A 16821-nucleotide genomic window follows, 5' to 3' on the forward strand; every position below is an offset into this window, starting at 1 on the left:
CCAGTTTGTCTGATTTTATTTTAGTTGTGTGTGTTCAGTGAGTATGATCAGAGCTTTTGATATATTGTTGTAGTGGTTATAAGAAAACAACAAGTTACATACAAAAGGATGAGCCAAAGCTTAAGGAGCCATCTCATCAGATGATTCAATTGTTTACAAAAATAGAGTAGTATTTACATTGGACTTAAAGCAGTCACAGAGAGCTTCTAAATTGCAACTCCTACTCCAACACAGATGTGTATTAATACAGAGGGAACAGTTGGTATACAGAGTGAAAATGACAAATGGCTGAAACAGGAACAAACCAACATCTATAGACAACCCATCTCAAGATCTGTCTGCTTGTGTAAAGGGGTAGTCATTTTCTGCTCTTATATGCAAACAAACACATGATGCCGTTTGCTCATTGCTGCATGGGTCAGGAATGCGGTGAGCTTCTGACATTAGGGGTCAGAGGCCTCTGCTGCCCAGACTGGTGAGGCTTACAATACTGGAACAACTGGAGCACACAGACCCTATGGGTGCATCTGTCTATCTGCCTGCCTGCCTGCCTGAATCTTGCCTGTCTGCTGTCTGTCTGCTCTGGTCAGGTCAAGTCATCAATGCTCCCCAGAGTCTATGTTTCTTGGTTGTATTGGTTCCAGTGCCAGGGTGGTAGGAGTGTGGAGGTCGGCTGAGGGTGGGCAGGGATTAGCAGCCGCTGTTTCGTCGCGCAAAGGCCACCCCCCCCAGCAGATACTCCATCTCCCGGAAGCAGAGGTTGCCCACGGAGATGGCCGAGGGGCCCTTATCCTTGAAGCCAGCCTTGCCGTAGAAGGGCACGAGGAACTCCTCGCAAACGAGCAGCGCCCGGCGCAGACCCGGCACGCAACGCAGGTACTGCAGGTAGCGCCACAGCAGGATGGTGCCCTTGCCCTGCTGTCGACAGTGACGGTGTACTGACAGCACGTGGAGGTGAACCGTGTGGGGCTCTGCCACGTGCTGGGTCATCGCCTCCTGTTGAGAGCAAGCACAGGGTAGGGTTAGGGCCCGTTTGTTTTCTCTCTTGTACTGTACCACAGAACTGAATGAATGGTTTAGTGGCGATCTCACCTGTGCCAGTCTCTCTTTGTCCCATCCCGAGCCAATGATGAAAGCCACCAGCTGGCCCTCCTCGAACCAGCCCAGGGACAGCTCCGGACACTGGCTGAGGAAGTTCAGCACCTCGTCAAGAGTGAGTGGACACTCACCTGACACAGAGACAAACGCTAGGGTTCAGAAAGACAAGACAGATTAGGACCTGAAGATGGACAGCGCTACAGAAGATGCATCCTGAAGATCAAGTAAGCAGATTACAGGCAAGGTAACAGATGGCTCAAAAACGGAGTCATCTTTTTGCTGTTCACATCTGACAAAAGACTGAGAGCTACTATATCTGGCGCATAGAAACTGATTTGCTCACTTGCTCACGGACTTCTTTTAAACAATCATGGAAGCATAAACCTTTCCTTGAGTTTTATTCCGAAAATAATTGTATTTCATGGTTCACATTTTAAACCCTTTTAAAATTTGAAACCCCTTTATACTGCCTACCACAAGCAGTTCTACAATCAGTGGAAAACCTGTAGACTCCCTCTTACCTTCTCTCTCAATCTCAAACACGCTGATGGCGTCCTGTGGGGTCAGGTTCCTGAACTCACTGGCAGGAAGTGTGTGTCGTCGTTGATGCCGGGGGTTGACCACCCGGACAGGTGTCCTCAGAAAAAAGGGCTTTAGGGATGGCGAGCTACTAACCTGCTGCGTCATTGCGGCTACCTTGAACAGTGGAGATAGCAAAAACTGACTAGATCTTCTTTGTCTTTGCCTTCTGTCTTTGACTTTTCACTGATTTACGCACTACTTTGTCCTGTTGGATCTTGAATGACAAACGCCAGCTTCTTTGCAAGATGACTGTAGCAATAGCCTGTGATCAAAAGGAACCAGCCCTGCTGAAGGTAGACCTCTCTCTGGCTTCTCCTCTCACAAGAAGGCTCCTCTTCTGTGTTGTAGATAAGCCCCGACCCTCTTGCCTCATCTCCTCCTCTGCTCCTTATCTGTCTCACGCCCATTTTCTCTCTCTCTCTCTCTCTCTCTCTCTCTCTGTTTCTCTCTCTCTCTCACTCTCTCTCACTCTCTCTCTCCCTTTCTCTTTCTCTATTTTTAGATTTCGAACCCCTCCTCTTTCTTTTTTGACCCCCCCAGTCACACGACTGTCTGGAGCTTATGAGCGTACGTAAGCACTGTCTGCTGAATGTCATTGTTCATTATTGGGCATTGGAACACTGAGAAATACAACCCCAATTCAAAAAAAGTTGGGACGTTGTGTGAAATAAAATAAAAAACTGAATACAATGATTTACAAATCTCATGAACCCATTATGTTATTCACAATAGAACATATAAAATATGTAAAATGTTTAAACTGATTAAATTTACCATTTTAAGGAAAAAATAAGGTAATTTTGAATTTGATGGCAGCAACACGTCTCCAAAAAGTTGGGACAAGGCCATGTTCACCACTGTGTAGCATCCCCTCCTCTTTTAACAACAGTCTATATCTGTCTGGGAACTGAGGAGACCAGTTGCTGGAGTTGTGGGAGAGGAATATTTTCCCTTTTGTGTCTGATACAGGATTATTGCTGCTTAAACGGTCCTGGGTCTTTGTAATATTTTTCGTTTCATGATCCACCAAATGCTTTAAACTGGTGAAAGGTCTGGACTGCAGGCAGGCCAGTTCAGCACCCGGAGTCTTCTATAACGAAGCCATGCAGTTGTAACAGATGCAGGATGTGGTTTAACATTGTCTTCCTAAAATAAGCAAGGACTTCCCTGAAAAAGATGTTGCCTGGATACAAGCAAATGTTGCTCTAAAACCTGTATATACCTTTCAGCATTGATGTTGCTTTTCCAGATGTGCAAGCTGACCATTCTATAGGCACTAATGCACCTCCATACCATCAGAAATTAGGCTTCTGAGCGCTGATAACAAGCCGGTTGGTCCCTCCTCTTTAGTCCGGAGGACACAGCGTCCAAGGTTTCCAAAAATAATTTCTAATTTAAATTTGTCTGACCACAGAACAGTTTTCCCACTTTGCCTCAGTCCATTTTAAATTAGCTTTAGCCCAGAGAAGATGGCAGTGATTCTGGATCATGTTCACGTGTGGTTTCTTCTTTGCAATATAGAGCTTTAACCTGCATTTGTGGATGGCACAGCAAACTGTGTTTACAGACAATGAGTTCTGGAAGTGTTTCTGAGCCCATGCAATGATTTCCATTACAGAATCATGCCTGTTTTTGATGCAGTGTCGCCTGAGTGCCTGAAGATCACAGGCATGCAGAATTTATTTTCCCCCTTGTCCCTTACACATAGAGATTTCTCCAGATTCTGAGAATAATTAAATTATATTATGAACTGTAGATGATGATATATTCAAAGTCTGCAATTTTACATTGAGGAACATTATTCTGAAATGGTTCCACAATATGTAGATGCAGGTTTTTGCAGATTGGTGAACCTCTGCTCATATTTACTTCTGAGAGACTCTGCCTCTCTAAGATACTCTTTTTATACCCAATCATGTTACTGACCTGTTTGAAATTAACCTAGTTTGTTGCAAAATGTTCCTCCATCTGTTTATTTTTAGTAACACATACTTTTTCCAGCCTTTTATTGCCCCCATCCCAACTTTTTTGAGACGTGTTGCTGCCATCAAATTCAAAATTACCTTATTTTCTCCTTAATATTGAACATTTCATCAGTTTAAACATTTGACATGTTTTATATGTTCTATTGTGAATAACATAATGGGTTTATGAGATGTGTAAATCATTGTATTCTATTTTTTATTTCATACTACACACCGTCCCAACTTTTTTGGAATTGGGGTTGTACAATTAATCATCTATTTTACAAGCTTGCAACCTCTGTATGTTATGTGTAAGTAAGTGATTACATGCACTTAAAGGAATAAAAGAATCCTCACATTTCCCTCTTTTTGTTGAAATTTGTTTGCCAATATCTGAACAAGATCAAGATATTTTGTCTCGTGAGGGGAATGGATGACTGGATGAGTGTAAAGTCTGGAGGCTTGGCTGCTTGCATGCATGACCTCATCCATCCCTTGATTAGCCCAACTTCAATCTACTCATCCAACCCGACATGTGCGTGCCTGAAGAGGTCTGTCCTTAAACCACTGATCAGTTAAAAACAATTAAAGATAATGATTACTTTATTACTTTTATACTGTTTGAAATGTTATGAATATAATAAACATTGTTTGATCTATACCTTGCTATATTAAGCTCATGAGCACATAACCCTTGGTTATGTCCAGGAGACAAATATGCCTATCTATTAATTATGTTTCTTGTATCTTTGATGTACTGTCATTATGCTGTGTTCTTATGCCTTCATAGCCATAAGTTAGTTCTTTGTAAGGTGTGACTAGGAAAGGCCTGTGTCACTAATATAAGTCAGAGGTCACAATATTGCCAAAGTGTATAATGCCATGCAACTTTGAATGAGGAAAATAGAAGGAGTGACAAGGCCATTTCTAGGAGCCCTATCTAAAGACCTAAACAAAAGCTATCTAGAACACAGTGTCCTTTTTCAGTGCCTGCGAAGGCTATGCTAATCATCTTGTATCCTCTCATATTGTGATACCATATACTCCCTTGACTTCCTGTATTCATTGTCCAGTCTTCTGAGATACTCAACCGTGTATCAGACACCCGCACCTTTCGTATGTGTAATAAATACGTTGATTTTGTCTTGAACTTGTCTTAACAATTCCTTTCATTGACTTGGTACTTTCAGAGCAAGTGGATATTATATAACACGTCTTCATGCCCAAGGAAGTGCTATTGGGTGGCTGACGTGACACGCTTCTATTGTGGAAGACCAAGGGCATGTGGGCTTTGAAGGAACCAAACCCACTGAGAGGGAGATTTGTGTGGATTGCTGTCAGACTGACTTAATGACTCAAAGAGGTTTAGCTCACCTGCTAATTTAATGAGAAGAACAGGGAGTCAGGTGGCTGAGCGGTTAGGGAATTGGGCTAGTAATCTGAAGGTTGCTAGTTCGATTCCCGGCCATGCCAAATGACGTTGTGTCCTTGGGCAAGGCACTTCACCCTACTTGCCTCAGAGGGAATGTCCCTGTACTTACTGTAAGTCGCTCTGGATAAGAGCGTCTGCTAAATGACTAAATGTAAATGTAAATGTAAGAACACCTTGCCATGGCTTGATCTAAACCTGATATAGTTAAAGTAAAGAGGGATTAAAGAGTTACACAGTGTTTATGATTTGATTACTCACGAGATCAGGTGAGGTGACACTCACGAGGTGTCAAATGATCATTCATTATTATTCATTTTCACATCAGTTCGTCATAAGTTAATTTTGCACTGTATGTGTAATGAAGGTGTGCTTGGACATCACTGAAGTCAGTGTATAAGGATGTGTCATTGATATTTTAATTACCAGATGATTCATCATTTTAGAGTTTGTGTCCCCAAACTATGTTTTCTTGACAGAAGCTTGACATAATCATATTAGCCTTAACGGCACTGACAATGGCCATAATCAGCAATTGTCTTTAGTTATTTTTAAGACTTCAACTTATTCCTTTTTTTGGCTCACAATCAAGTAATGGGGTAGTGATTCCTCCAATTCCAGCAGATTGCTGCATTATCTAAAGATCTGGCCAATCAGAGAAGGAAAATACATCGTAATTTTTGACCGTACCCATTGTATGATAAAGCTGAGGTATTGGTTTTCAGTGATGGTTTGACCTCTGCAAGAACCTGTCACCTTAATGGCTCCATCTGGCTTTTAACACCCAGGAGAGACAGGAAGGTGTTTACATGTTTACAGCTGATTAGCTCAGGTGCACTCTGAGCAAAATGTGTTTATTGTATTACAGCAGAAGCAAAGAGAGAGATATCTCATGTGCTGTCTTGTCCTATGTCCTTCTAATCCATAGAGCTTTACTTAAGTAAGTAAGTAAGTAAGTAAGTAAGAATAAAGATAAAAGTTAAATATGTGCAAGTGAATGGATGGTGAAACATATTCAGAGTGCAACTTGCTTTGTGCAGCATGCTTGACTTGATTCAACATTTAGTCATGCTCTGATGCAAAAAGGTTAAACAGAAAATATCACCTGATGTAGCTTGTTATAGGAATGCATTTTATGAGGGACATTTCCTGGGAAATGTCATACGCCTTAAGCTGATATACTGATATTCATTTGTTATTCAGACATAATATTCTAAAAAGCCTGCATTGTTCTAATTCCACATATGAATAGTACTAGTAGTAGCACAGTACAGTTTATTCTCCCATTATAACCCTGTAAGACAGTGACACTATATGAGCTATATTATGAACTTAACCTTGCCATTGGAACCAGGTGATCGAATGGACCAATGGAATGGCACCCCCTGCTGACTTCATTGGGTCACTGAAGCTAGGAGACAGCAACAACCCAGTACAGCGTTTGTTTGACAATGAAGCTGAACACGATGTAAAGGTACCAATCATGGCTCACTAACAGTTCAAAGTAAGAGAGAATCTGATTTCATCTTAAGGGCCTCCCCAGTATTTGGTGTCGTCTCCTGGTGTTTGTAGCAACTGGCTAACAGTTTATCCTGTGGGGTGGGGCCTAATTAGTCTGTGACATAAGTATAAAGGGGGGGGGGGAGTGTGAGAGTGTAAGGGCCCTGACCCTAGCACACAGCATAGATGCTCATCATTGCAGACACACATAAAACCCTCTGCCAGTGGATACATAATTGTAATTATTACGTTTGTTGTTTAGGGTTAAAGGTCCCCTGTACAAGCCATGTTTTGTCATTAGGAAGAATATTGTAATCTTTGTTAACCATAGTATTAAATTCATTTAACAACTCATTAGCCGATGTGTCTCCTGATCAGAAGTACATTTTTTGTCAAAGAAACACAGTTAAGGTACTTTGCAATTCATTGTATTTATTGAGTAAATATACAGTACGTACAATGGTCTGAATGCATATTGTCCAACACTTTCCTGCCTTTAAATATAAAACACTGTATGTTCCCTTAACACCTCTATGATGGTGGCTTTCTAACGCAAACCAACTCAGTCAATACATTTTCTCATATAAAAATAAATATGAAGTTTTATGTTCTTGATATTCTTTATCATTTGCAAAATAAGAAACATTTTATTGCAGACCTGCTTTTAACAGTTCATAATGGCATCTGTATAAAGGTGTTTTGCGGCATAGGCAATCTAGGCTAGGACTGTATTTCTTTGTATCTTAAAATTAGAGTAAAATGCATTCTCTGAGTGATTAATGATGCGAACGTTAGAGAAAATCTGACATGATAACCTCCACTTAAAGTGCTTGCTAAATTGTGAGTGTTGCATGGGAGGCTGTCCCATCTAAGTGGCTGCTCTCTCCTACAGCTGCATCTCGTGGAAATAGCCTTCACAGAAGCTGAGGCAGTGGTCCGGACTGCCTGGACCTCCTCCTTCAGCTCCTCCAAGGGGGGCCTCTGCCGGTCTGAGAACAGAGGAAACTCCTCACAGTGCTCAGGTTGGCCCATTGGGAGCGCCGGAGGACATAACATCCTCTCTACGCTGCAGCCAGTGTCACTCACCTCCATGTACCTGCAAGCCTGCTGTGCCCTGACACCACACCACTTCCCCGTTCCTGTCAGGTAGCATCCCAGCGGAGACAGCTTCATGTCACAGCCCAGGGAGTTCAGAGCTTGGTTGAAGTCCAGACCCTCAAAGTTACTGCCACTCAGCACATCGTCAAACACCAAGGCCCAGTCTAACTCTCCCCTCAGTGCCAAAGGTTCCCGGGCATCGGCTGTCAACACAGGCGATTGTGACCATGTCGTTTCACATCTGAATTTCAGCTGCTTCGGTTTGTTTCCTCTGTGGGTCATTCTGTAGAAGGCCTGATGACCACAGGTACGCTTGGGGATCTGGGTTATGTTGGGATCTGGAAGTGGCTAGAGCTTTACTTTGCCTCTGTGTGCTGAAACGAGATGCTGTTGCACGTCTGCGCTTGAACACTCCATTAACAAACATGTCAGCATACGCAGGATCAATTAGCCAGAATCCCCCTTTTCCTGGCTCATCCCTCTGCCTGGGCACCTTCTTGAAACACTTGTTGAGTGACAGGTTGTGGCGGACTGAATTCTATGAAGAGACATGACAAGTTGCAGAGCATTTTAATATGTGAGTGCACTTGCAGAGAGAATAATGAGTTTCTAAATTGGTCTCATGCAACATCCCCTACTGCTCTCATCCTGTGTCAGGTAAACTCTGAGCTCTAATTAACAATGTAATTATAGTGCACTACTTACCTGCCAGCTGGCCTCAGCATGTCTGTAGTAAACAAAGTTTTCTGTGATCCAGTTATAAATAGCAGAGAGAGTGATCTTGTTTTTCTTGCTGGCCTGCATGGCCATGCAAATCAACGTGGCACATGAATAGGGGGGCTTCACCTGAGGGTTGGCAGTGTAGTCTACCTGTGCTGTAGGTTTAGTCCCTTTCTGCTGAGACATGTCTCTGCTGTCCTTCTTGTTAGCTGAGGCACTACAAGTGATGGGGCTGCTCAAACTTCTTGGCATGAATGTGGCAGCAGTATCTCCAGCAAGCTGGCTGGAGGGAGACTCTGTAGCCCAGAGGTGTTGGTGGCACTGCTGGTAGCATCTGGAACCTGGGAGGCCTTCTAAGCCTGCATTGTGTATGGAATAATCTCGAAGCCAATGAAGGCTGGTTAGGCTGTCATCAAGATGCGCTGAGCCATACCTGTAATCTTTGTCGTCTGGGTAGAGCTTCGTCCATTTCTCATCTCTTTTGAGGAAATTGGTCTTAAGTCGAACTATCATTTTAAAACTGTCAAAATGAATTTGTTGACATTAGATTTTTAAGTTGTTCAAAATTTCTAAAGCGTAACTGCACTTTATAATTAAATATAAAGGCGTATACATTACATTTGTTCTTTATCTTGGTAAAAGAAAAGCTGATGTGTCGCTCCGGGAGAGGGTTTGATAGAGGCGATCCGCATAAAATAATTGCCGGTTTCTGCCAATTCTACCATGAGTTTACTTGATGGATGAAAGGCAGCACAAGCTTTTAATGGCCCGCTGAGTCTGAACAAATGTGCTGCACGCTGATTGGTTATGAAATTCTCAACCCATTCTGCTCCTCTCCTGACACTCTTGAATTGCCCGACTGAACGGCAAGTACAGCTTTTTAGCATCACCTACTGGTAAGTGTCTCTTAGCACAAGGAGCGAAAGCGAAACATGTATCAGAATAAACGCATAACAAACTGTCTCGTCAGATGTTCACTTGATCCGGCAAGAACAAGTGCACACTGAAATGCCAATTTTGTGAACATTAATGAGTTTTATTGTTTTACACATGCAGATATACACACAGGGACAGACAAAGATTGAATTTACTGAGAGCCATGAATCACCCAGTCTGGTGTTATCCTGGATACCAGGTCAATAATAATTAGAACAGGGACAAGGCACACTGTATCAAAGTTGAAATGGCACATAATCAGAGTAGAGCAAGGGACAAATTAACAGTAGGCTATCCAATGCAGACGCCACTCCATTCAGGAACACATGCAAAAGCTGTCTTGATTATTAATATACAGTTTTACTTCATGTTGCATTGGACAATATACATAATCCCAAAATAATTTCAACAATATTCACTGACAACATAAGACCGTTCAGTTTTTAGGTATTATTGGTACATGTATCCAAAATAGTAGGGAACCAATAGAGCTCTGGCAAGAACTACACTGATTAAAATCCTACATTTACTCTTTCAGCCAATGTAAAAAAAAACTAGGCTACAGGTTTCATTGCAGTGTATCCTCTACTAGTTATCACAATAACAGCCCAGTGCAACACAGCCAAATCAGTTAGCTATTCAAGGCACATAGATCTATGCATACAGGATGATACTGACAGGACCAAAGTCAGACAGTGCAAGAGTTAAAAACTCCTAGAGGGCATTGATTTTGCCAGGCAACTGTTAACCCATCCTGTAGCTACTGCACATCATTAAGCAGATGCTGGCATTGACTTGAAGCCACTGAAAGACTGCACAGAGATCGTCCACATCTAAGACAAACACACTGGACAATAAAGTTAGCATAGCATAATCACTTGTTGCAGGGAATATCTTTGTGTTCAGCTGTAGGCATGTCAATACTCCATGGCCCCTGTAGTATTCAATCAATCAGTCAATGGTGATGTACATGTGTCTGTGCCTTTGATCTATAACTTCAGTTTCTACTGCATTGTACACAAATATACAGGTTTGACTACACAGGATTCTAGTACAGGTATAATACATAGATATCACACTATTCAGTATAAAAAGCATACATGTAGATGTTTGAGATTAGAGACAACTTAAATTGATCCCATTGACTTCTCGAGAAATTGTAAAGTTCAAAATGATCAGGTGAAATGGATCACAGACAAAGTATTTTAAAAAAGACAGCATGAAATCACTTCAAATAGAGTGTCATCTGTTTTGAAAATGTCTGAAGTTAACCAGGGTTAACACCAGGTACGGTTCCTTACTATTAAACTGCCTAAAAACAATTACATTTTAACAAGGACTTGCTTATTTTTATCGATTAATATAGTTATCAAGTCGGAATGCTATCCATTAACTCTTATTATATTAGTGTCAAGCAATAAGAATATAATGGAGCCAGGTTAAAGTATTGAAAGTAAGTGTGCTTGAAGCACCACCATATCAGGGTAGTGATAGTCTCTGAAATCCAACTGCAACTTCCCACAACAAAGCCAGACCCAACTCATGCCAGAGACACAAAAACACTTTCACACACATCCAAGGCCAACCTAACAAAACAGTTTCTTTTTCCCCAAATCACAAAGTACAGTGGGACACAGTAAAACCTGGCTTTCCTATCCCAAATGCAGTGACCGTGAAAGAGAGATCGTGACGGGGTAAAAGACCCGGACGGTGCTAGCCGACAGCACAGCAGACCAAGGAAGGAGGGGAATGCTTGAGTGTGAGAGGACATGATCCTGGGCTGAGTAGGGGGGCTCAACGGGGAGGAGGGGCGTCGGGGGGGGGTCCGGAATGACTTAGGGGTCAAGCTGCTCATCCTCCATGTGGAGGCTGCTGGGGGGACACAGGAGAGGCTGACTGGAGCAGTTGGTGCTTTGACTCTTCAGACTGTCTGTGGACTCGGAAGATCCTGTGGAAACACGGGGGGGGGGGGTTTAAGAGGACTCCACGGACCGATCGCCCCTGGGGGCGGTGCGCACGAATCAGGGGGATCAACGCTTTTTCAAAAAGATGAATTTGCGCATTTCTGTATTTTGCATGACAGCTTACCAAACATCCATACCTTATGACTTGTATAAAATATAAACCGACAGTGTCGTTTTGATCGACGGATCGAGTATGTTACTGAGGAATGGGTTTTAGGGAGTAGAACATAGAGAAGCAGGCCAGACAGGGCAGCCTACATACCACAGTTATTCCTCCATACCAATAGAGCAGGAATCAGGACCTAGAGCTGGCCGAAGCAAGGGCAGAGGAGGGGACAGGATGGTAGGGAATGGAGTGAGGAAACAAGGAAGAACAACAGCACACAGGTTAGATGTGAAGCTAGGGAGCGTGGAAGCCTGTGAGAATACCAGAGTAAAGCCAGAAGAATTTGTTTGCCGCAAATGATAAATCACTGACAGTCATTTGTGCATTGTTTATTTAGCATTCGGTAATCATGCATACGTTCACACTAATGCACACACTCACACACACTGTCCTTGAGCGATGTCTCACCTGGCAGAGAGAGGTCACCTGGGGGGTCACTCTCTGTTTTGGTCAGGCTGCTGTGCTCACTGATGCTGTCCTGCAGGATCTCTCCTCCAGAGTGCAGCCTGTCCTCTGCACCAACCAGGAGGATGGGGGGCGGTAGAATTAGACCAAGTAGGTTTACAACACTATCTAATCCAGAGAATCCTAACCACGTGGATTGAATGCTAACTCGTGGCCTGGTAGTTATGCATATGTGCGTCGACGCGGAGCCCGGAACTTACCGTCATCTGGGGAGAGGGAGTCTGCTACGTCCTCAGCTGCTGTGGCCTGGGGCGGGAGAGAGAGCGCAATGTGAGACCTGTGGCCCCGACGGGTGACGGCAAACGGGAGCTCGGCCCCCCAGAGGGCCGCAGAGTAAGTAAGTAAGACTTTATTTATATAGCACATTTCATACAAGAATTGTAGCTCAAGGTGCTTTACATAAAATCAATAAAAACAATAATACAAGTGATAAACAATTCAAACAAAAATAAAAATCCCAATAAGATCTCTGTTCAAGAGAGAAAACAACTTTAAAAAGTAGGAAAACCCTTTTGAGATAAAATTACTTAAATGCTTCGGTAAAAAGGTAGGTTTTAAGCTGTCTTTTAAAAATGTCTAGAGTGTTTGCTTCCCTAATATTTATGGGTAATTTGTTCCATAGTTTTGGGGCGTAATTGACAAAGGCCGAATCACCAATCTTCTTATGACTGCTTCTGGTGACCTCTAATAGGCCTGCATTTGAGCAGAGCAGACTCACCTCTGTGGGAGCGGGGCTGCCGGAGAGCAGGGTGTGAGGCTGGGCGTCTGACATCTCCGACAGCTTCTCCTCGTCCTCCTCCTGGATGGGCGAGGACGGAGACCTCAGGGTGCTGCTGGGTACAAGACACACAAGTCGTGGGGTCAGAAGCATATAGGTTGAGCACAAAGCCAGGGACTGAAAGGGCTCTTTCCCTGCGGAACTTGGGATGGGGAAGGTTTTCACTCATTGAACCTGGGCGAGTGTCTCTCCTGCAGGATTTGCAATGTCAAGTAGATGGATTGCCAAGGACTGGCTGACTCATCACTCACAAGCAGGGTGATATACACACAAGGGGGTGGGGGCCTGCAGATGTAGCAGCTCACAGATTCTCTAAGATGAGGAGTCCTGCCAGCCATTATACAAAGTGATGACAAATCACTGAAGGTGAAGCAATGTCAAATTGAGAATCCAACCCTCTCTTTACACTGATAATTTAGTAGCCTCAATTTCCTTGACTGAATCCCAGAAAGTTACAACACAGGGGAATACACTGCACAGCAACATAAACAAACCTAAACAAACATCAGCCTTGAATTCAAACTTTTACATGTACTAAGTTTTGCTGACTCACAATGGCTACATGCTCGCCCAGGATTACCTGTCAGGTGACTTGCTGACTTTGCCCTTCTGCAGGCCTCCATCCCCGGAGTGCTCAGGGGAGCCCGGCTGCCTGCCGTCCCCTCCCATCACCCCTGAGAAGTTGATGTCATCATAGAGTGGGACTGAGGGGATGGTGGGAGACACGGAGCTCAGGCCATTCAGCGCCTCCAGCAGGGAGATGGGCTCGAAACCTGGAGGGACGGAGTCTGAGCTCTGCAGGGACAAAAGACCAAACGTAATCGCACACGTTTCACGGAGAAGAACGACGTCGCTCGGTTCCCAAGGGATGACATGACCAGGAGATCGTGGATGTCAGAAGCTTTTGTCGAGGACGTACCGAGTGTTCATCATGGTCCATGCTCTGGGCCAGCACGGGGCTGAAGGACACAGGGGACAGCGCCCCGGGCTTCTTCCTCACGGCTCGGATCTGCAGCAAAGCTCGGAAGGCTAAGGGCAGACAAACCAGGCAGAGATCTATGACCATGTTCAAGTGAAGGAACCATCATAAGCACTCGATTTCTCTCAAATCTGCTTTTAGTGCATTCATAAAGCAGTGCATTGCCATAGGTCTGAGGCATGGGGAACCAAAGACTGCTCTTTGGTTGGTAGGCCCAGCATCTGTACTGGAAATCCCCTGGGGCCTTACGCAGTCTGCAGATAGGACAGTTGTTGGCTTGGTAGCGCAGAGTGTCAGCACAGGAGTTACAGAGACAGAGGTGTCGGCAGGGCAGGATGAGCGTGTCTCGGAGGTCAGACAGACAAACGACACACTCGTTGCTGTTGTCACTGTTCTCATCCTCAGATGGCTACAGGGAATAAATAAATAGAAAACTATTTACTGCACTAAAATCATACAGGTTTCTTCCGATAAAAGCACCTAGACTCATCATTGTGAATGTCTTTACAAGGCATTACTAGGATGGCAGCAACTTTGATCGTTCAAGCTGAAGACTTTAAACCTATGGCAAATTAGCTGGGAAACCTTTCCCTAAGTAATGATTTGGTAGCAAACCTTTGTCTCTTGATTGTTTTTGTTTTCAATCCCATAGATCTCCTGCAGCAGGTAGCTGACACGGTCCACCTTTAAAATGATGGAACATGCTGATTAATATTGAAATTTGAATAACATGAACAACAAGTGCACAACAATTAACAAAATCATATTCAACCTACAATTTGCTTCTGCTTCAGAGGCTTGACCGAGAAACTGCCATCTACATGCTGGAAACGAACAATATGAGTTTTTAATATTTCGTCATCAAACCATCATTACAACTTAGACAATTCTTATTACATATGTACACATCCCAAATAACCCAAGATAACATGGGCATTGTAACTTTTACTTACTCTCTCAAATGCTGCCAACAGCACATGAGCATGTCCCAGGCAATCTGGAGAAACAAAAAAAGGTTTATGAATAGCGAGATACCCCACATTGAATTTAAAATGCCAAATCTGGCACCTGCTAATTAAGTGTGGTTGTTTGATTGTATGAAAAGTGTTATAAGATCGGGCCAACCAACCATCCCCTTCGTCAACCACAGCTTGGATTACCATAGGAAACACGCCTCTGTCGAGGTCAAAGTTTAGCTATAAAGGATGTAAAAAAAGACATAATTGACCACATGTAATGGATCTGTATGTTAAGTCTAGTTTTAACTGCATTTATATTATATGAAATCACTTACATCTTCCTCTTTCCACTCTGAGAAATCAATTTTGAAAGATGGCATGGAGAACTGCTGGCTTACACCTCTTTTATAGTGTACAGTTTCAGAGACCATCCCTGGACCTTTTGGGTTATAACTACAGACAGACAGATTCAAAAAGGTCAATATCAGAAATAATCTCATATATTATTATGATATTTATATTTATATAACAACATATTATTAAGAGTTATTTCTTGGCAAGAACTTTAATTACATCATTGGAAAAAAATACTGTTACATACTAGGGTGGATTGAGGTACAACAAGAATACAACAGTAATAAACTGTAAAAGTACAATTGGGTGAAATGATCTGGCAGCAATGATTCTAATGCTAACTCAATGAAACAACCTTGAGGTTTGAAAGGAGACTCTTACACTGCCATCCCATTGGAGAATTCCTCAAAGGCTTGACAGTACAGGGTGAAAGCTACACGAGCATCAGCATCAAAGGTGAACTCCACACCATACAGAACCTTGGGCTTCTCACCCTCTTCGGTTGGAGTGTCAGAATCATCTTTGTACCTATTTGGCAAGCAGATAAACAAAAATCATAAAGTAGATGACACGAACACAACGTGAGAAAGCAAAGTAGGCATATTGCTTTATGATATCAAATTAAATGATCCCTTGTCACCTGACCAATCGGAGCGAGTCCTTCCTGATGTTGACCAGACTACGGAGGGTCTTGACAGGTTCGTGGGGTGCTGGAGTCACATATGGAAACTAAGACAATAAAGAGATTACAACCATGCTGCACAGTATACACGGGGTCAATATAAATTACTGCTGTATTGCCTCAGTGAATGCTGCATCTAATGGTTGTATTCATGGTTAAAAAACGTGATAAGGATTGCGAACGAGTATCCTTACTTGTACTGGTCTGTTTCCAAGGAAATTTAGATCCATATTCTCTCCAAACAGGTATCCTTCTGGATGTGGAGTATCAAATTTCTCCCCTCCCATAAAGAAATGGCTGGCAAAATAGTTTCCTGAAAGGTAATGTTACGAAGGTATATATGTAGTACGACTATAATTGTATTTTCTCTCAATTCCAAAAAGTAGCGACTATAATATCTTCCTATTGTAGGTGGACATCAAAAGTTAAAGATAATTTACAGTAATGGGTTGCATTGTGGCCGATAGATTTTGTTGTTGTTTTTGGTTTGCCACTCAGCTATGCTAGTCTAGCTAGCTATAATGTTAACATAGCTGCATCAGTCGATAGCTACAGCTAACGGTAAGGTAGCTGTTTTTAGATAGCAGCGTAACCACCAAGCCAGGAAACATTTTCCAATTACCTGATTTAGGAGGGAATCTATACGCGGAGTTGGCCTGGATATCAATATCCTCAACACCAGCGATTCTCCGACTAAGTATGGAGCCCATCTTGTCGTCGACTAGCTAGCTCGATAGCCTCCCGGAGTAGTTTACAACAACAAATGTTTGCTAGCAAGTGTCAACGTAGCTACTTGCGACAGCAAAACTAGGCTATCGAAAAATAAATAACTGTCAAACAAAAACTGTTACTGTCAAGTTCAATTAAATGGTGTAGTCATACATTTTGGACAATCTCCTACTGGAAAACAGGAAATAATGTACACTAAGCCAGGAAGCTTTTGAGGCAAAAACCATTGCAACAAATTATGTATTTCACAATAAATGTCCTTACAATAAAACAAAACACAATATGCTTTAATTTCCATTAGATACAAATCCATTCAGATTGAAAGTTAACTAACAGTTATATAGTATTAAACATAGCTGAACAAAATAGTCGCACATAGAAAGAAAACGTTTCGTAAGAAACACTCTATAATCACGTT

General features: G+C 42.8%; 3 protein-coding genes across 6 annotated transcripts; all 3 read right to left on the reverse strand.

Annotated features, from left to right (window-relative positions):
* Positions 1–690: 690 nt before the first annotated feature.
* aanat2 (arylalkylamine N-acetyltransferase 2) lies at positions 691–2016 on the reverse strand. Its single transcript, XM_062483113.1, has 3 exons — positions 1620–2016; positions 1093–1247; positions 691–996 (listed from the first exon to the last, which is right to left on the reverse strand). The coding sequence occupies exons 1-3, from the start codon at positions 1783–1785 to the stop codon at positions 691–693; spliced, it is 627 nt and encodes a 208-aa protein (XP_062339097.1). The 5' UTR covers positions 1786–2016.
* A 5443-nt stretch (positions 2017–7459) lies between these two features.
* LOC134035375 (forkhead box protein J1-B-like) lies at positions 7460–8904 on the reverse strand. The gene is made up of 4 exons (XM_062480373.1): positions 8377–8904; positions 7977–8209; positions 7670–7942; positions 7460–7562 (listed from the first exon to the last, which is right to left on the reverse strand). The coding sequence occupies exons 1-4, from the start codon at positions 8902–8904 to the stop codon at positions 7460–7462; spliced, it is 1137 nt and encodes a 378-aa protein (XP_062336357.1).
* Positions 8905–9412: 508 nt separating this feature from the next.
* On the reverse strand, positions 9413–16613 carry mgrn1b (mahogunin, ring finger 1b). 4 transcript variants are annotated; one of them, XM_062450433.1, is made up of 17 exons: positions 16297–16613; positions 15869–15987; positions 15633–15721; positions 15374–15520; positions 14974–15091; positions 14809–14875; positions 14633–14676; positions 14456–14503; positions 14295–14363; positions 13929–14088; positions 13620–13729; positions 13281–13495; positions 12641–12752; positions 12123–12168; positions 11866–11970; positions 11554–11599; positions 9413–11275 (listed from the first exon to the last, which is right to left on the reverse strand). In XM_062450433.1, the coding sequence occupies exons 1-16, from the start codon at positions 16382–16384 to the stop codon at positions 11559–11561; spliced, it is 1578 nt and encodes a 525-aa protein (XP_062306417.1). In that variant the 5' UTR covers positions 16385–16613; the 3' UTR covers positions 9413–11275; positions 11554–11558. The 4 variants fall into 4 exon arrangements, with proteins under 4 accessions (XP_062306417.1, XP_062306409.1, XP_062306401.1 ...); XM_062450425.1 differs by having other exon boundaries at positions 12641–12755; positions 16297–16612; XM_062450417.1 differs by lacking the exon at positions 11554–11599.
* Between the last annotated feature and the right edge of the window lie 208 nt (positions 16614–16821).

The sequence above is a fragment of the Osmerus eperlanus genome, chromosome 2 (genome assembly GCF_963692335.1).
Source record: "Osmerus eperlanus chromosome 2, fOsmEpe2.1, whole genome shotgun sequence".
Classification (NCBI taxonomy): domain Eukaryota; kingdom Metazoa; phylum Chordata; class Actinopteri; order Osmeriformes; family Osmeridae; genus Osmerus; species Osmerus eperlanus.